Consider the following 24,380-nt stretch of genomic DNA (forward strand, 5'->3'; position numbering starts at 1 on the left):
GCCGTACTTCCCTCCGTTGTGGCAAAACTCCGCGTTCGTCCCTGTCCTTGGCTGGAACTGATCCTAAGGCTTGCATGTACGCCATCATGGGTAAGACGGATGTGAGACAGCCCAAGATCAACTTTGACGCTCCCAAGCGGCATGCCCGGACGGGACAAGATCCACCTGCCACCTTGACCACTGCTGACTCAGCTGATGCCGTGACGGTTCAACCCCCAGAGGTACAGGACGTCCTGCGGGAGGTGCGCCAGGGATTTGTAACCATAGCGGACAAGGTCGACAGGCTGTCCTCCCGCATGGATGAGATTGCCCACAAAATGGATGCTCACGAGGAGCGCATTACGGAGGCGGAGTGGCGTTTATCGGACTCAGACGACGTGGTGGCCAGGCACACTTCCCAGCTATCTAGGATGGATAATTTGCTCCGCGGCATTGCTTTCAAGAATGAGGATTTAGAAGCGAGGAATCGAAGAAACAACATACGTATCATAGGGATTCTGGAATCCACAAACACCAGTCGCATGGAGGACTATGTGGAGAAGCTTCTGTTGGCTGCGGTGGGTTCTGAGGCTTTCTCCTCCCAGTTCATTGTTGAGCGAGCGCACAGATCGCTGGGCCCTAGACCCAAACCTTGCGTGACTCCGAGGCCCATAATTGCCAGACTTCTGAACTACAGGTACCGGGACGTTGCGTTTCGGGCCAGCCGCGGCAAGCAATCGTTATCCTATGAGGGGAACTCCTTAACCATGTTCCCCGACTTCACACCCCTGGTTCAGGAAGAACGGAGGAAATTCCTGGAAGTTAAAGCAAAACTGCGAAATGCCCAAATCGACTATGCTCTCCTATACCCGGCACGGTTACGAGTGACTCACCAGGGTCGACAATAATTCTTTACAAAACCGCAGCAGGTGGACGATTTTCTCAAACATCTTCGGCACAAGGCTCGCTCTGCGGGAGGTGAAGAGGATGGACGGCAGTCACCGATGGAGGGTGCAGGCGCGTATGAACAGTAAGGTGCTCTGATCTATGCTTGCTTTGATTTGAACATTAGCTCCTGTGGGTATGGTCCCTTCACATTGGTACAGATGCTATTTGAACTGTAAGCTAGCCAAGATGGGGACTCCTCTGGGCTGCCAGTAGATGACTCGCCGGGCACCCCTAATGCTTGTTGGAGTTGCAGTGTTTTTCTACACGAGCTCCTAGGGCAAGGGGTGGTTTGTGTTGCCACCCAGATGGCCTCCAAAGGGTATTCCCCCCACTTGCCTGGCCACAAGAGCTGGCGAGGTTTGTTTCTCTGTGATTGTTGGATTGGGTGGGTAGGGAGGGCTGGGAGGGTTTTCTATACTGGCGAGTTGGGGTTGCTTCAGTGGGTGGGGGGGTTGGACGGGGGAAGACGGGTTTGTCAAAGTTGGTGTTTTTATATACATGAGTAATTTTGATACACGGAAGTATTTGGTATGTCTCGGATCAATCAGTGCACGTGCAACACCATACACTCTATTAGCTCTTACACATACCCTGAAGTTTCATGGCTAACGACGCCGGCACACGACTAAACGTTCTCAAATGGAATGTTAGGAGGCTCGGGGACCCTAGGAAAAAGCAGCAGATATTGGCATACCTAGATAGGCACCATACACACATAGCAATGCTGCAAGAAATGCATTTTTCACCTCTGAGGCCCACCACCTTTGCGTCCCGATGGGCTGCGCATAGCATCTTCTCTTCCTATTCCTCTTACGCTAGGGGTACTGGGATTTTAATCAAGAAACGAGTTCCCTTTCACCTGGTGGGCTCGGCTAGGGACGATCAGGGATGGTATTGTATGATCTGGGGTAGGCTGGGCCTGGAATCGGTTACGCTGGTGTGTTGTTATGGACCGAATGTATACACCCCTCTTCCCTGTGGGAGGCGATAAGACGCATAGGGTCCACACACATAATATGGGGAGGTGACTTTAACGTCACATATGCACCAGCCCTGGACAGATCGCACCCTGACCCGCACCATCGCACTAAATCTAGTTTATTGCTTAAAGACATCATAGAGGATAACCAGTTGCTAGGTGCCTGGCGACACATGCATCCCCTGGACAGGGAGGGTACACACTTCACGGCTTATGCCGCCACTTGGGCCCAACTGGATATTAGGCTTGTCTCTCGGGGTCTTGGCCCCGCACTGTGCCAGTCTCGTCACTTCGCTAGGACATATTCTGACCATGCCCCTGTCTGGCTTGCTTTTTCATACGCTGACTTTAGCCCCCCGTGCAGCGCATGGTGACTTAACACGCGCATGCTCTCAGATATAGTCTTCCAGGATGAGCTGCGCGAGGAAGTGCAGGACTTCTTTGAGCGAAACAAGGGGTCAGTTCACAGTGTAGACACGATTTGGGAAGCCTTCAATGTTACTATCAGAGGTTACTGCATCTCTAAGGGGTCAGGGATCCTAAACGATATCCTTAATACTCTGTCTAGATTAGAGTGTGAGCTGCTGGCATTGGAGGCTACACTGAGGCGCACACCGGATGGTGAAACGCAAGAGAAATTTAGATCCACGCTTAATGACTACATGCAAGAGGCACACAGAGATACGCGCTTCAGGGAGAAGCACTGGCAGGCTCGCCGTTATGGTGAGGGGGCACATCCTGGCTAGGCATTGGCGGATGTAATCCGGCGTCCCCGACACTCTAGTTTTGTGTTAGAGATATAAGGACTGGATGGCACGCGCCACTGTGATACTGCGAGCATTCTTGGTGATTTTACTAACCACTATGAAGCTCTATACACGACCTCTGACTCCAAAAAGTTAGACCTAGATGCGTACCTGGGAGACGTGGCACTTGGAGGGCTCAGTGATGTACATCGGGAATTTCTATGTGCGCCCTTTGAATTAGACGAAATACGAGAGGCCATAATGGGCCTTCAGTTGGGTAAGGTCACATGGATGGATGGCATACCCATTGAATTTTATAAAACTTATATTGATTTGATGGCCCCCATTCTACGTGAAGCTTATGAGGAATCGCTCGACGTGGGTTCTCTATCTGCCTTTATGAGGGAAGCACTTATTATTTTGTTGTTAAAATCAGATAAGCCTGCTCACTTATGTGGGTCCTATCGGCCCCTTTCCCTCCTTAATTGTGATGCTAAGATCTTGGCCAAACTCATCGCCATCTGAGTGAGTCTTTTGTTGGAACACCTGATATTGCCAGATCAGTCTGGATTCGTCCCTGGTAGATCCACCTCCCATAACCTAAGGACCCTCTTTACATTGCTACATAGTTTGGCCCCTGAGCTACCCCTTGCAGCGGTCTTTCTGGATGCAACAAAAGCTTTTGATTCGCTTGAGTGGCCGTTCCTTTTTGGAATAATGAAACGCATGGGCTTCCCCCCTTTGTTTTTATCATGGATACGCCTGTTGTATCATCAGCCTGGTGCAACGGTACTGATTAATGGACAGCTCTCACAAAAATTTTTGCTCACCAGGGGCACGTATCAAGGGTGCCCATTGTCCCACCTCTTGTTTGCTCTCGCTACAGAGCCGTTGGCGGCACGCCTACGACAACGCCACAATGATTTAGCCCTCCGATGCAACATGAGGCAGATATTAATCTCCATGTATGCCGACGATATTACTCTATACGTTCGGGACCCACAATACAATTTGAATACCCTACTAAGAGAATTTGTGACATTTGGTCATCTGTCTGGCGTCCAAATAAATTGGAGTAAGTCCTGTTTCTTCCCGCTAACCGACGCAGTGACGCATTTTCCTTTGGACTATACATTAGAGTGGTGCGATGGAGACTTGCGTTACTTGGGCATCAAAATCACTAGGGACAGGGAGGAACTCATGAGACTCAATTATGGGGTGGCACTATCCCGCCTCACGGATAGGATTGACCGCTGGGTAACACTCCCGCACTCTATGGCAGGGAGAGCATCCTTGATTAAGATGGTAATTCTACCCCAACTACTCTATTTGTTCTTAAATATTCCTTATTTCCCTGGGAGACATTTTTTTGCATCCCCCCGATCGGAACTGAGCAGGCTGGTATGGGACGGCAAACGAGCCAGATTGAAATGGTCAATACTCAATAGACCTTATGCTGTGGTTGGGTTCGGTATTCCTGATTTTGAACTCTATTACCTTAGCGCTCAGGCACACTATTTATACTTTTGGATTCGACAGCCCAAATACATGCCACAGCTTGCGGTTGAACACTGGTTGTTACACCCAGTTCCGATAGAGGGGGCAGTTTATATGATTCTGAATGCTCGAGAGCGCACGCAGACTACAGTAAACGCCACGATCATGGCATGGCAATGGCTAACGAGCTTGTTTGATCTCCCCCTGCTATATTCGCCATTGCTCCCTTTGGCCTACCATCCAGACATGCCACTTTTACAGGAGGCTGTCTTCCACAAGATGCAGCGGTGCGTGTCCGTTTTAATGTGGGGGAACCTCTACACTGATGGTACATTCAGGGACTCGGATGAAATATTCAAGGATACACACCATACTCCATTAGATAGTTTTCTGTATATCAGACTTAAACAAGGCATGAGAGCGCTTCACACTGACTTTCCTACCGAACCCCCAATGCTCCCTCCATTACACGCTATGCTACAGCAATCCTCTCTTAGTCGGCTGGTCTCACTCATCTATCGGATCACACACACTAGACCCACGACAATAGATTCGCCATCCTGTACTAAACGGGAGGCTGAACTGGGAACATCCATAACAGAAGAACAGTGGGAATATTGTTGCTAGCAAACTGAGCGTGTATCTGCCAGTAGTCGGTTTCGGATACTACATTATAAATATTTGCATAGATTATACTGCACTCCGGCTGGTATGCACAGACACCAGCTGCGAGACACAGATCACTGCGACAGGTGTCATGCACCGCAGGCTGATTTTTTGCACTTGGCCTGAGAATGTCCTACCATTTTGAAAGACTGGGGTCATGTCTTCACAGCCCTCAACCAGATAACCAATACACGCATTGAGGCCACACCCTTAATCGCACTATTGAGCTATGTCAAACAGGTCCCAATAGCGCATCGCAGATTTATAGCACTTGCTTTGTTGATGGCCAAACGCCGCATAGCCTGCAAGTGGGGCAGGGGCAGAGCACCAAAATTCAAGGATTGGCTCACAGACATGATTCACTGCCAGGAGCAATCCGCCCTTTATGCTGAATTCTACCTAGCAGTTCTCGGCCCAGAGATATATGGGCGCCATTCGCGGCTTATCCACTGTCCCGCGCTGAGGCAGACGACCAACCAAATGCTGATGCTTAGGTGAATGCATATTCTTCCCATGTCGTTAAGCGCATCAGATGCCCTTTCCTGCACGCAGTGTACTAATTGATGGCCTCTGTGTTCTGTTACACCCCGGTGGGATGTTTCGTAATGTAGGGGCTCCCGAGCGCTCCTTTTATCATTTTTCCATGTTAGTCCTGAGTATGCCTGAATGTATCGTATGATGGGGTCACTGTGTTAAGATGTGCTACCTATTACTTCCTGATTATAAATTCCTAGACTCGAGGTTGCCAAGGAGCTTCTGTGTACACCGCAATTTTCTTTTTTGTAAGGGTTCTATCATGCACACATATGTTTGTCAAATGCCTATACGTTGAGACGCGGCCGGCCCTAAGCGGTTGTAGGCGGCTTGCTGTGTTAACAAGTGTTGACTTTTTTTTTTATGCTGGTAGCATATACTCTCCTTGAGCGCTGCCAGCCAAACGATTGGTTGTAGGCATGAAGCTGTGTAACCCTTTCACTCACCTAATAAAGTGTTTAAAACGGAAAAAACCAATACATGTTAACCAGAAACATATGGCAAAACATATATACAGTATTTCACTCTGTGAACACAACGTGAAAAAGTAATGCTCTGACTTTGGAACAAGCTTACCACGTAAGTATAAGCCTCGGCCTTCATTCTTGCACAGGGAAGTGGAGCAGCCTAAAAGGTAAATACTATTCAAGTCGAACATCTGATACAACAAGCTTACTGACAATCTGAAAAGGTGTATAGAGAGCAGTGGTGGCCAGTAATGTAAGCAGTGAGGGAGGCTGGGGCCACACACTCACACATACGCACTCACCCCCACCCATGTATTCACACACTCACACATGCACACTCACTCGCACCCATCGCATTCACACACCCACACATGCACACTCACTCGCACCCATGCATACACACACTCACACATGCACATTCACCCCCACCCATGCATTCACACACTCACACATAAACACTCACCCCCATTCATGCATTCACACACTCACACATGCACACTCACCCCCACCCATGCATTCACACACTCACACATGCACACTCACCCCCACCCATGCATTCACACACTCACACATGCACACTCACTCGCACCCATGCATTCACACACTCACACATGCACACTCACCCCCACCCATGCATTCACACACTCACACATGCACACTCACCCCCACCCATGCATTCACACACTCACACATGCACACTCACCCCCACCCATGCATTCACACGTTCACACATGCACACTCACCCCCACCCATGCATTCACACACTCACACATGCACACTCACTCGCACCCATGCATTCACACACTCACACATGCACTCACCCCCACCCATGCATTCACACACTCACACAGGCACACTTACCCCCACCCATGCATTCACACACTCACACATGCACACTCACCCCCACCCATGCATTCACACGTTCACACATGCACACTCACCCCCACCCATGCATTCACACACTCACACATGCACACTCACTCGCACCCATGCATTCACACACCCACACATGCACACTCACTCGCACCCATGCATACACACACTCACACATGCACACTCACCCCCACCCATGCATTCACACACTCACACATGCACACTCACCCCCACCCATGCATTCACACACTCACACATGCACACTCACCCCCACCCATGCATTCACACATTCACACATGCACACTCACTCACACCCATGCATTCACACACTCACACATAAACACTCACCCCATCCATGCATTCACACACTCACACATGCACACTCACCCCCACCCATGCATTCACACACTCACACATGCACACTCACCCCCACCCATGCATTCACACACTCACACATGCACACTCACCCCGACCCATGCATTCACACGCTCACACATGCACACTCACCCCCACCCATGCAATCACAAACTCACACAAACACTCACCCCCACCCATGCATTCACACACTCACACATGCACACTCACTCGTACCCATGCATTCACACATGCACACTCACTCGCACCCATGCATACACACACTCACACATGCACACTCACCCCCACCCATGCATTCACACACTCACACATAAACACTCACCCCCACCCATGCATTCACACACTCACACATGCACACTCACCCCCACCCATGCATTCACACACTCACACAAGCACACTCACCCCCACCCATGCATTCACACATACATACTCACTCGCACCCATGCATTCACACACACACCAATTCACAACACTCACTCCCAAATACACTTACATATATACGTTTTTGGTGTTTAATACAGACCGACATGGTATTTGGCATCAAGGTAAATTACACAGTTGGTTGTAACTTTAGTGCAAATCATAGCTACAATATAATGCTAGTTTTCAGTTCGAGAAGTACAGTTACAATATTCTTTTGGCTTGCAAGTCCCCATCTTCTGGTATAGCCATGAATGTATGACATTACAACGCACACATTTACAACGCATGCACTTACTACGCAATTTTTACATCGCAACATCCACTACAACGCATTCCATTACATCGCATGACACTACATCGCATTTTAAAAACTACTTTTACAACTCATTCCATTACATCGCATACTACCTTTACAACGCATACCATTACAACGCATACTATTACGTTGCATTTAAGGTAAGTATTGAATAGCGTAGGGGTAAAAATTACTATTCTAACTCCAGGGGCTGCAACAGTAGGGTAAGTGTTGGATAATGTAGGGGTTAAAAATTACTATTCTAACTCCAATGGTATGTGTTGTAATGGTATGCGTTGTAATGCCTGCGTTGTAGTGACATGCGATGTAGTGTCATGCATTGTAATGGTATGCGTTGCAATGACTGCGTTGTAGTGTCACGCATTGTAAAGGAGGTTGCGATGTGATGCCTGCGTTGTAAGTGTAGTGCGGTATAATGGTTGTGTTGAAAAGGTTGTTTCCCAAGTCCATACATGCCTAGCACACTCCAACCATGGCAATAATGAAGAACAGAACAATTCAACAACCATCCGAAGTCTATGCAGTTTTTCCTAGTAGCATCTGTTGTTAAGCTCTGCAGGAGTCATGCGTGCACCAAAAAACAAAAAACTTACCTTCTCTGCAGCTCTCCGGGAGGGAAGCCTCGGAGGTTCCAGGGGATTTGGGACTGCTGCGTTCCCTCAGGTCAGTCAATGAGGGAAGGCAGCAGTCCCTCACTCATCACAGAGTGTGATAGGATCAGTGAGACTGCTGACTCCACCTCAGTCTGTGACAAGCTGTCACTGATTGAAATTCGGCCGTGGGCACTTCAGAGTTCAAAACCAAAGCACCTAGATCTGAGGGATGTATGACGTTACAACGCATGCTATTACAACGCATGCCTTTACGACACAAGTTTTACAATGCAAGACGTTACAACGACTTGCGTTGGGGGGCGCTGGATAGTGAATAGTTTAATTTACTATTCCAACTCCAGTCCGCGTCGATAGTAGGGAAGGTGTTGGAAACTATTCCCTATCCTAGAGCGCCCCCCAGCGCAATTCTTTGTAAAAGTTGCGTTGTAATGGTTGCGTCATCAAGGTACTTCGTTGTAATAGTTGCATTGTAAAGGATGTTCCCCGATCTGAGGCTATTAGTGACGCTCCCCCTCGTCATCAGGGGAAGGGCTTTGAGGTACTTTTGCCAGATGGTTTAACAGGATGTGAAATCCTCAGTCTTGCAAAGTTCAGCTCAGGCAGCCTGCCTGGGGAGATGCTAGCACCTCCATGGACAGGAAACTCGTGTCCAGGCCTCCCCTGCCGGAGTTTCATCCAGCAGCAGGAGGGCAGACTTGTGTCTGTGGCAGCAACATCCATTTTGTGATGCTGAGGCTCTGTTTAACTTTAACCGGGTATACCAGTATGTGCATGTGTTCTCCCTCTAGAAGGGTTGAATGCTACCCCCACCGCCAGGACTGGCGGTGGGGGGGGGGTAGTATTCCAAAGTGTTTGACACCTTACACGATTCAGAAAAGGGGGTGGTGATGGACAGAATATCTGAATTATCAAGACACTCATACCCAGTCAATAGATCAGGGCTTGATCCATCACCGTTTTTTAGCTCACTGCATCACCCCAGTTCAGAACCTGGCTATATGCAAATTAGTCTGACCCCATACATCATGGGAACAGGGCAGACCAAACTACCAAGCCAATTCTTTACTGGAAAGGAGACAAGCTTCCGGGGACCGGTTTCTGGCATTTCAGCCGTCGTCGGCCCGGCTTGCTTGAATCCTAGTGATGCAGTGAGCAAGGGACTCATGTCTGAGCATACCCTGCCACACCTGTAGTGGCCAAAAACAATTCAGAAAAGGGGATGGTGATGGACAGAATATATGAATTAAGACAGCTGTAATGCCAGAAACCGGTCCCCGGAAGCTTGTTTCCTTTCCAGTAAAGAATTGGCTTGGTAGCTTGGTCTGCCCTGTTCCCATGATGCACTGGGCCAGGGACAGACTAATTTGCATGTAGCCAGGTTCTGAACTGGGATGGTGCAGTGAGCTAAAAAACGGTGATGGATCAAGCCCTGATCTTTTGACTGGGTAGGAGTATTCTGCTTAATTCAGATACTCTGTCCATCACCACCCCCTTTTTGAATCGTTTTAGCCACCACAAGTGTGGAAGGGTATGCTCAGATGTGAGTCCCTTGCTCACTGCACCATCAGGATTCAAGCAAGCCAGGCCGAAGACGGCTGTAATGCCAGAAACCAGTCCCCGGAAGCTTGTTTCCTTTCCAGTAAAGAATTGGCTTGGTAGTTTGGTCTGCCCTGTTCCCATGATGCACTGGGCCTTGGACAGACTAATTTGCAAGTAGCCAGGTTCTGAACTGGGATGGTGCAGTGAGCTAAAAAACGGTGATGGATCAAGCCCTGATCTTTTGACTGGGTAGGAGTATTCTGCTTAATTCAGATACTCTGTCCATCACAACCCCCTTTTTGAATCGTTTTAGCCACCACAAGTGAGGAAGGGTATGCTCAGATGTGAGTCCCTTACTCACTGCACCATCAGGATTCAAGCAAGCCACGCCGAAGACGGCTGTAATGCCAGAAACCGTTCCCCGGAAGCTTGTTTCCTTTCCAGTAAAGAATTGGCTTGGTAGTTTGGTCTTCCCTGTTCCCATGATGCACTGGGCCAGGGACAGACTAATTTGCATGTAGCCAGGTTCTGAACTGGGATGGTGCAGTGAGCTAAAAAACGGTGATGGATCAAGCCCTGATATTTTGACTGGGTAGGAGTATTCTGCTTAATTCAGATACTCTGTCCATCACCACCCCCTTTTTGAATCCTTTTTGAATCGTTTTAGCCACCACAAGTGTGGAAGGGTATGCTCAGATGTGAGTCCCTTGCTCACTGCACCATCAGGATTCAAGCAAGCCGGGCCGAAGACGGCTGTAATGCCAGAAACCGGTCCCCGGAAGCTTGTTTCCTTTCCAGTAAAGAATTGGCTTGGTAGTTTGGTCTGCCCTGTTTCCATGATGCACTGGGCCAGGGACAGACTAATTTGCATGTAGCCAGGTTCTGAACTAGGATGGTGCAGTGAGCTAAAAAATGGTTATGGATCAAGCCCTGATCTTTTGACTGGGTAGGAGTATTCTGCTTAATTCAGATACTCTGTCCATCACCACCCCCTTTTTGAATAGTTTTAGCCACCACAAGTGTGGAAGGGTATGCTCAGATGTGAGTCCCTTGCTCACTGCACCATCAGGATTCAAGCAAGCCGGGCCGAAGACGGCTGTAATGCCAGAAACAGGTCCCCGGAAGCTTATTTCCTTTCCAGTAAAGAATTGGCTTGGTAGTTTGGTCTGCCCTGTTCCCATGATGCACTGGGCCAGGGACAGACTAATTTGCATGTAGCCAGGTTCTGAACTGGGATGGTGCAGTGAGCTAAAAAACGGTGATGGATCAAGCCCTGATCTTTTGACTGGGTAGGAGTATTCGGCTTAATTGAGATACTCTGTCCATCACCAACCCCTTTTTGAATCGTTTTAGCCACCACAAGTGTGGAAGGGTATGCTCAGATGTGAGTCCCTTGCTCACTGCACCATCAGGATTCAAGCAAGCCGGGCCGAAGACGGCTGTAATGCCAGAAACCGGTCCCCGGAAGCTTGTTTCCTTTCCAGTAAAGAATTGACTTGGTAGTTTGGTCTGCCCTGTTCCCATGATGCACTGGGCCAGGGACAGACTAATTTGCATGTAGCCAGGTTCTGAACTGGGATGGCGCAATGAGCAAAAAAAACGGTGATGGATCAAGCCCTGATCTTTTGACTGGGTGTCACGAAGTGAACCCAGGTTAACTAACCTCCAAATCCGGATACAGCAGGAGCGATGACCGATGCTAGTTTCCGTCCTCCCCTATGTGGAACCTCCTGTGAGTATTTGTGAAACTCTAACAGAGGGCACCAGCACAGGAGAAGGGGAAAAATGGATAAATAAACAATAAAGTTGCAGCAGTCTAAATCAGCAATTCCGAACTGGTTGGAAGCTGCTGGGAGTCACTCATCAATAGCCATGAACCCTGTAGGGGAGAGAGGACACGTCATACAGACCATACACACCTTGCGGAGTAGATCAATTTGACTATGTGTGTATATAACTTACAGTTTAAACTGCCGCAAGTTTCTCCACAGAAAAGGCACAAAAGAGAAAAATAAAGCAAGAAAAATAACATAAAGGTACTTCAACGTAACTCCAGATTGGAGAATGACAGTTGTAGTTCACTGTACTTGCTTGGATGTAGTATCACTCCCAACAGTAGTACTTATCTGAATCCAGATGAGCCTCTGAGAATATATATTGGTAACTGATGCTTAGATGAGTCTTCTGAGCTTTTCCATACGTGCAGTACAACCCAGAATATCCCAACAAGAGTCTTGAACCAACCTCTCTAATCCAGCGCGGCACGCGCTTAACTCCTTCTCTAAACGGTTCTGTGATTCAGCGCGGCAATGCGCTGACAAACACAAACAAATCCTCGCGCTTCAACGTTCAGCGCGTCTCAGTACTTCAAAGATTCAGCGCGGCAATGCGCTGACGAATTCAACAGGTCTTCGCGGTTTGCAGGACTCCAGCGCGTACATGCGCTACCGCCATAGATCATCAGGAAACACTGTCACAGGCTCCAATGAAACGAAGTACTACGAACAAGGCATCACTACGATATCAGGTGACAAGCACCCGAGTCAGAGACAGGAAGTGTTGAAATAGGCAGTGTAGGGTAGGAGACAGAGAGAAGGAGACTCACAGTCCCTGGATTTCTGGGACATGTAGTTTACACCCCATCACAATCATTCATTGGAATACCCATACTCAGGGCTGAAATGTTACAGAACCCCTTCTCTACGGCCGACGTCCCGGCGGTCCACCAGGCTTCCCAGGAAACCTTGCGTGGAAACGCCGTAGGAGCGCAGAACAATGTAAGTTACACCGAGGTTCCCAAGAACGGTCCTCAGGGCCATACCCTCTCCAATCCACAAGATAGAGCACCCTTCCCCGTACTCTTTTGGAATCAAGAATGGCCCTAACCTCGTACTCCAACTCCCCTTCTACCTCCAAAGGGCAAGGTTTGGAAGACAACCTAGTGTGCGGAATACAAGGTTTCAGAAGGGAAACATGAAACACGGGATGAATATGCCACGTAGCTGGAAGGGTGAGTTTCATGGCAACAGGGTTAATAATGCTGTGAATGGCATACAGCCCTACAAACCTAGGTTGTAGTCTGGTATTCCCTTTGAACTTCAGGTGTTTAGTACTGAGCCACACTTTGTCACCTATTCTATAGGATGGCTCAGGTTTCCTATTCTTGTCTGCATAGAGCTTATCCCTGTCTCGAGATTCAATTAGATGTTGCTTAGCCCCCTGTAACACCCGTTTCAGATGTGCATGGTGTTCCTGTATAGAAGGATGAGAGGAAGTGACTGGTTGTGCAAATGGCAACATGTTAGGGTGATAACCATTGAGACAGAAAAAGGGGGAACATCCCAAGGAAGAATGAGTGGCATTATTATATGCGAATTCTGCAGTCCATAAGAGGGTGCTCCATTCATCGCTATGCTGTAGAGTAAAACAACGAAGGTATTGTTCCAAAGTCTGATTTAACCTCTCAGTTTTGCCATCTGTCTGGGGGTGATAACTTAATGACAGACGTGCGTCGATCTTCATGCTGGTACAGAGGGCCTTCCAGAACTTGGATGTAAATTGTGTGCCTCTGTCGGTTATCAGAACAGATGGGATTCCATGCAGCCTCACCACATGTTGTAAAAATGTCTTAGCTAATTCCCCTGAGGTAGGTAGCTTAGTCAAAGCTATGAAATGCCCAATCTTAGTCAAATGATCTATAACAACTAAAATGGTGGTATGTCCTCCACTAGAAGGCATTTCGACTATGAAGTCCATTGATACCGTGTGCCATGGTGACGGAGGTACAGGTATTGGCCTCAAAAACCCACTAGGCGGTTGATGACTAGTCTTTACTTGCACACAGATGGAACATTTAGTGACGTATTCAGTAGTATCCTTCCTCATGGATTCCCACCAGAAATAACGAGACAGATTCTGCAAAGTTTTTTGTTGCCCCAAATGTCCCCCCAAAGGAGAATCATGAATCCAATGTAGTACGTGTTGTCGTAAAAGACCCTTAGGTATGTATAACTGTTTATCATGAAACAATAAATCATCTTTCTTGCATCGATGCAGAGGATCCTCATCCACCCAGGCTTGATCGTTCGGGATGTCGCATTGCTCCTTCACCTCCTCTAGGAAGCTCTCAGTTGTTGTCACAGCAGATATTTCGGTTTGGAAGGAAGCTTTATGCAGAATAGAAGGAGGCTCCTCATTTTCCATCACGATGAGTTCGGCACTAGGCACAGGTCTAGACAGGGCATCTGCCTTCCCATTTTGAGGTCCAGGTTTGTATTTAATGATGAAATCGAAATCAGCAAAGAATAAAGACCACCGGAGTTGTCTTGGAGTCAAGGCCCTAGCACTTTTCAGGAACAGGAGGTTGCGATGGTCCGTAAATATCTCTACCGTATGTTTCGCCCCCATCAGATGATGGCTCCACTCTTCGCAAGCTCTTTTAATCGCCAGTAATTCTTTATCCGTGATGCTATAATTGATTTCGCAAGGAGACAGCTTTTTGGAAAAGAAAGCGACTGGATGGATCTGCCCCGTATCAGGATGTCTCTGGGAAAGAACTCCACCTAAGGCATAGTATGATGCATCTGTCTCCAACACAAAAGGCTGCGTAGGATCTGGATGTCGCAGGATAGGAGCACTCGTGAAACATCTTTTCAAGGTCTGAAAGGCTTTTTCCGCTGCATCATTCCAACGAAACGGTGTTCCTTTCCGCAAAAGCAACGTCATGGGTTGTACAATGGAGGAAAAACCTTTAATAAATCTCCTGTAAATGTTGGAGAACCCAAGGAAGCTCTGCAAACTCTTCACTGTAGTGGGTGATTCCCAGTGTATGATAGACTCCGTTTTCTGTTTATCCATACAAATGCCTCCAGGACCAATGACATACCCCAAGAACTCAACTTCAGAAGCATGGAACAAGCATTTCTCAAGCTTGGCAAACAGAGTATGTTGCTGTAGACGTTTCAACACCGCCGCCACATGTTGTACATGTTCTTCTTCCGACTCGGAGTATATTAAAATATCGTCTATATAGACAATACATGAGACATCCAATAGTCCTCTTAGTACCTCATCCATGAAGTACTGAAAGGCAGCAGGGGCGTTGCACAGGCCGAAGGGCATGACTTGATATTCGTACAGCCCATATTTAGTACGAAAAGCCGTCTTCCATTCGTCGCCTTTCCTAACACGGACCAGGTGATACGCGCCCCTGAGATCCAATTTCGTAAACACCGTGGCTCCCTTTAGCTGATCCATCAATACCGGAATCAAGGGTAGAGGATACCTGTTTTTCTTGGTCACTCTGTTGATGGCTCGGTAATCGATGCAGGCCCTTAAGCCCCCTTCTCGCTTCGGAATAAAAAAAAGTGGCGATGATGCAGGAGACGTGGATGGACGAATGAACCCAGATGCCAGGAGCGTCTTCAGATAGGATTGTAGATATGTATTCTCAGCCTCGGTGAGTGCATATATCCGACTGCATGGTATGCTCGCGCCTGGCTCTAGTTCAATCACGCAATCATACTCCCTATGGGGAGGTAACCTGCTAGCTTCCCTTTCGTTGAATACATCCTTATATTCTGAGTAGACTTCAGGCAATGATGATACCAAACACACGCTCTGGGCCCTGCAACCCCATGCTAATAACACTGCAGGATTATCCGCGATTGCTGGTGGCTGTATGTTCCTTTCTTTTGTACAATGCTCCGCGCAAAACGAAGAGTTCATATTTATAGTACGGGCTGCCCATTGCACATGTGGGTCATGCAGAGTTAACCATGGCATACCTAAGATCAGTTTGAAATTAGGAGCATCAATGAGATTGAATTGTATCATTTCGAAATGTGTTGCTCCCATCTGCATAGTTATAGGCTTTGTGTGATAACATATTGGTCCTGAGGTCAATGCGGTGCCATCTACAGCCTTGACTGGTTCCGGCCTTAGCTTCCTTATGCAGGGTATGCCCAATTCATGAGCGTACTTCTGATCAATGAAATTTCCCGTAGCCCCACAATCCAAGAGCGCATGAAGCAATATGGCGTTTTCTTCAGATACTTCCAAAGATATTGACCAGTGCGGGATAGACCTCGTTATTCTCTGGCCTCAAACAAGGGGTCTCTGTCATGTTTGAGGAGTTTAGTTTTCCGACGGCTCCTCTCTCCACTCTACTACAGGCACCTTCTTCCCATCTTTGTTCACTTTTACCGGAAGTTTGGTTTTTGCTGTGCAGTTTTTTATGAAATGTCCATCCTTCCCACAATACATACACAACTTCAGCTGCCTCCTTCTGTTTCTTTCTTCGGTACTGATAGGACCTCTTATTCCCCCAACTTGCATCGGTTCTGTACCATCTGAGGAGGCAGGATGTTCTTCTGTTGTTGTTCTTGGTCTGGTAAGAAAGATTCTATTGTTACCACGTTGTTTGTCTCCCTTTTCTTTCCTGCAGACGGTGATCCAACTGGACTGTTAATTCGATCAACTCATCACAGGTAGCTGGCATGTGGACAACCTGGGCTAACACATCCTTTAACTTCGCTTCGCAATCCTTGATAGAACAACGACGTTCTCTTTTCTATTGGCCACTCAGTTTCAATTACTAGTCTATTGAAATTTGTAATGTAAGACAAAAGGTCTTGTGATCCCTGCCTTAGTGTGATGAGTTCTCTATCTAAGGACAACGCATGTGCCTTCCTGTCAAAGAGTTTCCTCATTTCCTCACAAAAGTTAGGGAAGTTGAACAGAACGGGGTCATTTCTTTCTATTAGCGGGAAAGACCAATTAGCAGCATTCCCCCCCAAATATGACATGACAAAGGCAGTTTTAGACTGGTCGTCTGGAAATACTGTGGGCTTGCACATAAAATGCAACTTGCATTGTCCCAGAAATGCACCAAATTTTTTGGGGTCCCCAAAGAATCTTTCGGGAGGGGAAAGAAGGGGCTGGAGTGGCTGTATAACCTGGATGGTAGAAGAACTAGCTCCACCACTTTGACTCTGCGTAGGGTTTTGCGATGAGGGAGGAGGAAGCGTCCAATGTCTTATATACGAAGCCCCTCGTGCTCCTGTAGGACTACCTCGCAAAAGGCCTGCTACCTCTCTCCTCATGGTAACCATCTCATTACGCAGCTCTATGTTTTCCCCACGAAACGCATCTACTTCCATACGTAGAGCCGTCAACGTTTCTAACACTGATGTAAGAACGCGTTTTGCCGAATTAGCCCCTGTTTCTACTGTCCGCAATAACAGCATTCGGACTTCTGCCCCTTGGTTTTCAACTTCCCTGGCTGCTTTGCGCCGCAGTTGTAAGAAAGCGGAAAGAGCCTGGCGACGCTTCTATGACCCCTCGGACAAAATCGTTTACAGGGAGGCCATCAAGGGATATCATAGTAGCATTCTGGTGGAAAAGAAAGCCTACCTGGTTCGTAAAATAGAGGCTGCTGCTATGGTCAGTAAGGAAATTTTCCTTATTGTTAAGGAATTCATCTCCCCCCAGCTCGGCCATGCCCACACTTCATCACTCAGAATCCTGGGTGTCTCTTATGGCTACTTTTTTCACGTCCAAAATCAAGACCATCCAAGACTCTTTTCCTCTTTCCACTCTGATGCTCCCCTCTGATATATATGCCCCTCTTTCTGTATTACTCCCGGATGATGGTCCGGTCTTGGCTACTTTCCCTTTTCTTTCTCCTGCCTCCTCTTTGGATCTGATTTCTAAACTTAAATCGGGCTCTCCATTGGATCCTTGCCCAGTGAAGATTTTGGCAAAAATGGCTCCTGTCATGAATGAGCTTATAAATCCTGTGCTTAACGGTTCGCTGAATTTGGGAGTTGTTCCTCAGGCCTGGAAACATGCCCTGATACTGCCGCTTCTGAAGAAGCCCAATCTTGACCATCTGTTGCACGCCAACTATAGGCCTATCTCCCTCCTCCCGGCTTTGGCTATAGTCGTGGAGAAGCACGTTCACTCCTCTCTTACGAACTTCCTGGAGAGCAATAACATCCTCCATGATACTCAGTCGGGCTTTCGGGCCCACATGAGTACGGAGACTGCCCTACTGGAGGTGACGGATGCCATCAGAGAGGTGCTAGATGCGGGAGGTAAGGCCATGCTGATTATGCTGGACTTGTCGGCGGCTTTTGACACCGTTCCCCGCGGTAGTCTCCTTTTAAGACTCAGGGAGATTGGGCTGCGGGGAGCGGTGTTTAATTGGTTTAAGTCCTTCCTGGCCGGCCGTCGGCAAACGGTCTGGGCCCCTCCTTTGTCCGCCGAGATGCCACCTCTTGAGGTAGGGGTGCCACAGGGCTCTGTTTTGAGCCCTACGCTGTTTAACATCTATATGACACCCCTGGCAGCTCTGGCGGAGTCTTTCGGTGCCCAGATCGTGTCCTACGCTGATGACACCCAGCTTCTTTTTACCAGTCAGAAGGGGTCCGATTTCGATGGGGGGCAGATCAGAGGCTGTCTGGGAGCCGTCTTTGACTGGTTCGAACGGCACAGCCTGAAATGTAACTCCGACAAGTCGGAGTTGCTGTTTTTTGGCTGTCCCGCCGACCCCAGATGGCTGACCTGGTGGCCGCCGGCTATGTTTCCCCCTGCAGCTGTATCCTCCAGGGCCAAGAATCTGGAGGTCCAGATAGACGACGGTCTTACCTTGAAGCCTCAGGTGTTGGGTCTTGTTGGCAAAGGCTTCGGCATTATTAAGATGCTGAGAAAATTTCTTCCTCTGTTGGCCCTCTGCCACCGGAAGGTTACTGTCCAGGCGCTCATTGGCTCTCGTTTGGACTACTCCAATGTTCTTTACTTGGGCCTGCCGGAGTTTCTTCTTTCTCGCCTGCAGGTCGTGCAGAATGCTGCTGCCAGAGCCATTTACGGGCTTCATCGCAGAACCAGTGCAACTATTTTATTAAAAAATCTCCACTGGCTCCCCATTAAAAAACGAGTGATTTTCAAGGCTCTCTCACTGACTTTTAAGGCGCTTCATGGCACAGGAGCTAAATACATTAGGAATCGTTTGGCATTCTATCTTCCTACGAGGACGCTAAGGTCAGTTTCCTTGGCTCTGGCTCAAGTTCCATCAATCAAACGGGCCAGAATTGGTGGACGCTCTTTCCGCTATCTGGCGCCCAAGCTCTGGAACTCTCTGCCAGTGTCCATGAGACTTAACGCAAGTCTCTCAGGTTTTAGGAGGGAGCTAAAGTCTTGGCTTTTTGTCCAGTAGGTCCGTATGTCTGATCCCTTTTCGCCCCGTTGTCTGTCTCCTAGCTTTTATTAAAGCGCCGGGACACTCCCCAGAGTAGCCGTGCGCTATATAAAATCTTTTTAACATAACATAACATAACATGTACCTAGAGTACATGGTATCCATTTAGAGAGAAAACAGCTAGGCTGGGGCCCTGAATAGCAGGATATCAGCTAACTAAGTCAAAAACCAACAAAACACCAGGCAAAAAGTGGGGGTAACCATGCAGTAAGATTCCACCATCTTCCACTGTGAGTGCCTTGTTCCTGTATCAGAGCTTCAGGGTGTGTGGACTCTGCCTCTCATCCTGCAGGGTGTGTGGACTCTGCTTCTCATCCTTCAGGGTGGGTGGACTCTGCTTCTCATCCTTCAGGGTGTGTGGACTCTGCCTCTCATCCTTCATGGTGTGTGGACTCTGCCTCTCATCCTTCAGAGTGGTGGACTCTGCCTCTCATCCTTCAGTGTGTGTGGACTCTGCCTCTCATTCTACAGGGTGTGTGGACTCTGCCTCTCATCCTTCAGGGTGTGTGGACTCTTCCTCTCATCCTTCAGGGTGTGTGGACTCCGCCTCTCATCATTCAGGGTGTGTGGACACTTCCTCTCATCCTTCAGGGTGTGTGGACTCCGCCTCTCATCCTTAAGGGTGTGTGGACTCTTCCTCTCATCCTTCAGGGTGTGTGGACTCTTCCTCTCATCCTTCAGGGTGTGTGGACTCTGTCTCTCATCCTTCAGAGCTGTGGACTCTGCCTCTCATCCTCCAGAGTGTGTTGACTCTGCCTCTCATCCTCCAGGGTGTGTGGACTCTACCTCTCATCCTCCAGGGTGTGTGGACTCTGTCTCTCATCCTGCAGGGTGTGTGGACTCCGCCTCTCATCCTTCAGGGTGTGTGGACTCTTCCTCTCATCCTTCAGGGTGTGTGGACTCTGCCTCTCATCCTTCAGGGTGTGTGGACTCTGCCTCTCATCCTTCAGGGTGTGTGGACTCTGCCTCTCATCCTTCAGGGTGTGTGGACTCTGCCTCTCATCCTTCGGGGTGTGTGGACTCTGCCTCTCATCCTTCAGGGTGTGTGGACTCTGCCTCTCATCCTTCAGGGTGTGTGGACTCTGCCTCTCATCCTTCAGGGTGTGTGGACTCCGCCTCTCATCCTTCAGGGTGTGTGGACTCTTCCTCTCATCCTTCAGGGTTTGTGGACTCTTCCTCTCATCCTTCAGGGTGTGTGGACTCTGCTTCTCATCCTTCAGGGTGTGTGGACTCTGTCTCTCATCCTTCAGAGCTGTGGACTCTGCCTCTCATCCTCCAGGGTGTGTGGACTCTACCTCTCATCCTCCAGGGTGTGTGGACTCTGTCTCTCATCCTGCAGGGTGTGTGGACTCTGCCTCTCATCCTTCAGGGTGTGTGGACTCTGCCTCTCATCCTTCAGTGTGTGTGGACTCTGCCTCTCATCCTGCAGGGTGTGTGGACTCTGCCTCTCATACTTCAGGGAGTGTGGACTCTGCTTCTCATCCTCCAGGGTGTGTGGACTCTGCCTCTCATCCTTCAGGGTGTGTGGACTCTGCCTCTCATCCTGCAGGGTGTGTGGGCTCTACCTCTTATCCTGCAGGGTGTGTGGACTCTGCTTCTCATCCTTCAGGGTGTGTGGACTCTGCCTCTCATCCTTAGGGGTGTGTGGACTCTGCTTCTCATCCTTCAGGGTGTGTGGACTCTGCCTCTCATCCTCCAGGGTGTGTGGACTCTGCCTCTCATTCTTCAGGGTGTGTGGACTCTGCCTCTCATCCTTCAGGGTGTGTGGACTTTACCTCTCATCCTTCAGGGTGTGTGGACTCCGCCTCTCATCCTTCAGGGTGTGTGGACTCCGCCTCTCATCCTGCAGGGTGTGTGGACTCTGCCTCTCATCCTTCAGGGTGTGTGGACTCTGCCTCTCATCCTTCAGGGTGTGTGGACTCTGCCTCTCATCCTCCAGGGTGTGTGGACTCTGCCTCTCATCCTTCAGGGTGTGTGGACTCTGCCTCTCATCCTCCAGGGTGTGTGGACTCTGCCTCTCATTCTTCAGGGTGTGTGGACTCTGCCTCTCATCCTTCAGGGTGTGTGGACTTTACCTCTCATCCTTCAGGGTGTGTGGACTCCGCCTCTCATCCTTCAGGGTGTGTGGACTCCGCCTCTCATCCTGCAGGGTGTGTGGACTCTGCCTCTCATCCTTCAGGGTGTGTGGACTCTGCCTCTCATCCTTCAGGGTGTGTGGACTCTGCCTCTCATCCTTCAGGGTGTGTGGACTCTGCCTCTCATCCTTCAGGGTGTGTGGACTCTGCCTCTCATCCTTCAGGGTGTGTGGACTCCGCCTCTCATCCTTCAGAGTGTGTGGACTCTGCCTCTCATCCTTCAGGGTGTGTGGACTCTGCTTCTCATCCTTCAGGGTGTGAACTCTGCCTCTCATCCTTCAGATTGTGTGGACTCTGCCTCTCATCCTGCAGGGTGTGTGGACTCTGCCTCTCATCCTTCGGGGTGTGTGGACTCTGCCTCTCATCCTTCGGGGTGTGTGGACTCTGCCTCTCATCCTGCAGGGTGTGTGGACTCTGCTTTTCATCCTTCAGGGTGTGTGGACTCTGCCTCTCATCCTTCAGGGTGTGTGGACTCTGGCTCTCATCCTTCAGTGTGTGTGGACTCTACCTCTCATCCTGCAGGGTGTGTGGACTCTGCCTCTCAAACTTCAGGGAGTGTGGACTCTGCTTCTCATCCTCCAGGGTGTGTGGACTCTGCCTCTCATCCTTCAGGGTGTGTGGACTCTGCCTCTCATCATGCAGGGTGTGTGGGCTCTACCTCTCATCCTGCAGGGTGTGTGGACTCTGCCTCTCAACCTTCAGGGTGTGTGGACTCTGCTTCTCATCCTTCAGGGTGTGTGGACTCTGCCTCTCATCCTTCAGATTGTGTGGACTCTGCCTCTCATCCTGCAGGGTGTGTGGACTCTGCCTCTCATCCTTCGGGGTGTGTGGACTCTGCCTCTCATCCTTCGGGGTGTGTGGACTCTGCCTCTCATCCTGCAGGGTGTGTGGACTCTGCTTCTCATCCTTCAGGGTGTGTGGACTCTGCCTCTCATCCTTTAGGGTGTGTGGACTCCGCCTCTCATCCTGCAGGTTGTGTGGACTCTGCCTCTCATCCTTCGGGGTGTGTGGACTCTGCCTCTCATCCTTCGGGGTGTGTGGACTCTGCCTCTCATCCTTCAGGGTGTGTGGACTCTGCCTCTCATCCTTCAGGGTGTGTGGACTCTGCCTCTCATCCTGCAGGGTGTGTGGACTCTGCCTCTCATCCTTCAGGGTGTGTGGACTCTGACCTCTCATTCTGCAGGGTGTGTGGACTCTGCCTCTCATCCTTCGGGGTGTGTGGACTCTGCCTCTCATCCTTCAGGGTGTGTGGACTCTGCCTCTCATCCTCCAGGGTGTGTGGCCTCTGCCTCTCATCCTTCTGGGTGTGTGGACTCTGCCTCTCATCCTGCAGGGTGTGTGGACTCTGCTTCTCATCCTTCAGGGTGTGTGGACTCTGTCTCTCATCCTTCAGAGCTGTGGACTCTGCCTCTCATCCTTCAGAGTGTGTGGACTCTGCCTCTCATCCCTCAGAGTGTGTGGACTCTGCCTCTCATCCCTCAGAGTGTGTGGACTCTGCCTCTCATCCCTCAGGGTGTGTGGACTCTGCCTCTCATCCTTCAGAGTGTGTGGACTCTGCCTCTCATCCTTCAGGGTGTGTGGACTCCGCCTCTCATCCTTCAGAGTGTGTGGACTCTGCCTCTCATCCTTCAGGGTGTGTGGACTCCGCCTCTCATCCTTCAGAGTGTGTGGACTCTGCCTCTCATCCCTCAGGGTGTGTGGATTGCTGTGGAGACTGGGGTTCTTGATGGGGGGGGGGGGGGTAACCTCTCGGGTGAGATACATGTGATTGGAATCTGATACCGCACTCATGACACTCACATCAACGAGCACAATATTTGGATTTTGGGCTTTGAAACTGGAATCGCTGTTTTCACACAGTCTGTGACTTCTACGCATTTCCTTTCACCGTGTGGGATTCCTTAGTTCAGAATAGAAATAACGTTTTGGAATTTTACAAAACAGACACTGGTAAAACTCTTTATTTTAAAATACAAGGATGTAGCTCAGAGGCCTGTTCTGAATACACACTTGTGGTGCCAGGGACATCTAATGCATGTAGAGATGAGGGTCACATAAAGAGATTGACCCCTGTGGGAGCCCAGCCGGAGGTGATACTTACCAGTCGGTCTGTTTAAAAGACCCGAGAGCCGGGGGTGCCCCCACTGCCCCCAGGGTACACTAGGAGCCATGCCATGAGCTGACCTCTGACCTCTGCTTCTCTCTCTCCTGCAGCTGCGGTGACCCTGGACCCGGACACCGCTCATCGGAGGCTCGTCCTGTCCGAGGACGGAAGGAGCGTGAGGTTGGGAGGCAGAGACCAGGACCGGCCGGACACGCCCCAGAGGTTCCATCCTATCGTCATTGTCCTGGGGCGAGAGCGGCTGAGCTCCGGGAGGCATTACTGGGAGGTGGAGGTGGGGGACAAGACGGGCTGGACCCTGGGGGTGAGTGACGAGGCCCAGAGCAGGAAGGGGAGCATCACAGTAACACCTGAGCGTGGATACTGGACAGTGCGGCTCAGAGATGGTGAATACCAAGCTAACACCTCCCCCCCCACCCTCCTGACCCCCCCTGCGCCCCCCAGGGCTGTGGGTCTCTTTCTGGACTATGAGGCGGGTCGGCTCTCCTTCTACAATGTGGATGACGGGTCTCTGCTCTACACCTTCTCGGGGGCCTCCTTCCCCCCCACCCTGCGGCCCTACTTCAATCCAGGACTCAACCAGGGAGGGGGGAATGCGGGGGCGCTGCGGGTCCTGCCGGTGACAGTGCGGGGGTGAAGAGACTGACAGCAGCGGGGGGAGAGAGAGGTGCGGGGTGAAGAGACTGCCAGCAGCGGGGGGAGAGAGAGAGAGAGAGGTGCGGGGTGAAGAGACTGCCAGCAGCGGGGGGGGGGGGAGAGTGAGAGAGAGAGGTGTGGGGTGAAGAGACTGCCGGCAGCGGGGGAGAGAGAGAGAGGTGCGGGGGTGACATGAGACGTCACCGACGCTGGTTAAAGCAGCCTGTATGACGTCATTTAATATGAGATGTGAAGACATTATGGGCCCGATG

The 24,380-nt window shown here is 49.9% G+C and overlaps 1 protein-coding gene across 1 annotated transcript in view; it reads left to right on the forward strand.

The window, feature by feature from the left end:
• The window catches only part of LOC144752363 (butyrophilin-like protein 9), a 416,572-nt gene extending 392,454 nt beyond the window's left edge, over positions 1-24,118 (forward strand). Inside the window, exon 24 of the mRNA XM_078640298.1 lies at positions 23,565-24,118. Coding sequence (XP_078496424.1) covers positions 23,565-24,109 — 545 coding nt within the window. The 3' untranslated portion in view covers positions 24,110-24,118. The remainder of the gene's footprint in view (positions 1-23,564) is intronic.
• The last annotated feature ends 262 nt before the right edge of the window (positions 24,119-24,380 follow it).

Source organism: Lissotriton helveticus, chromosome 5_1 (assembly GCF_964261635.1).
Source record: "Lissotriton helveticus chromosome 5_1, aLisHel1.1, whole genome shotgun sequence".
Classification (NCBI taxonomy): Eukaryota; Metazoa; Chordata; class Amphibia; order Caudata; family Salamandridae; genus Lissotriton; species Lissotriton helveticus.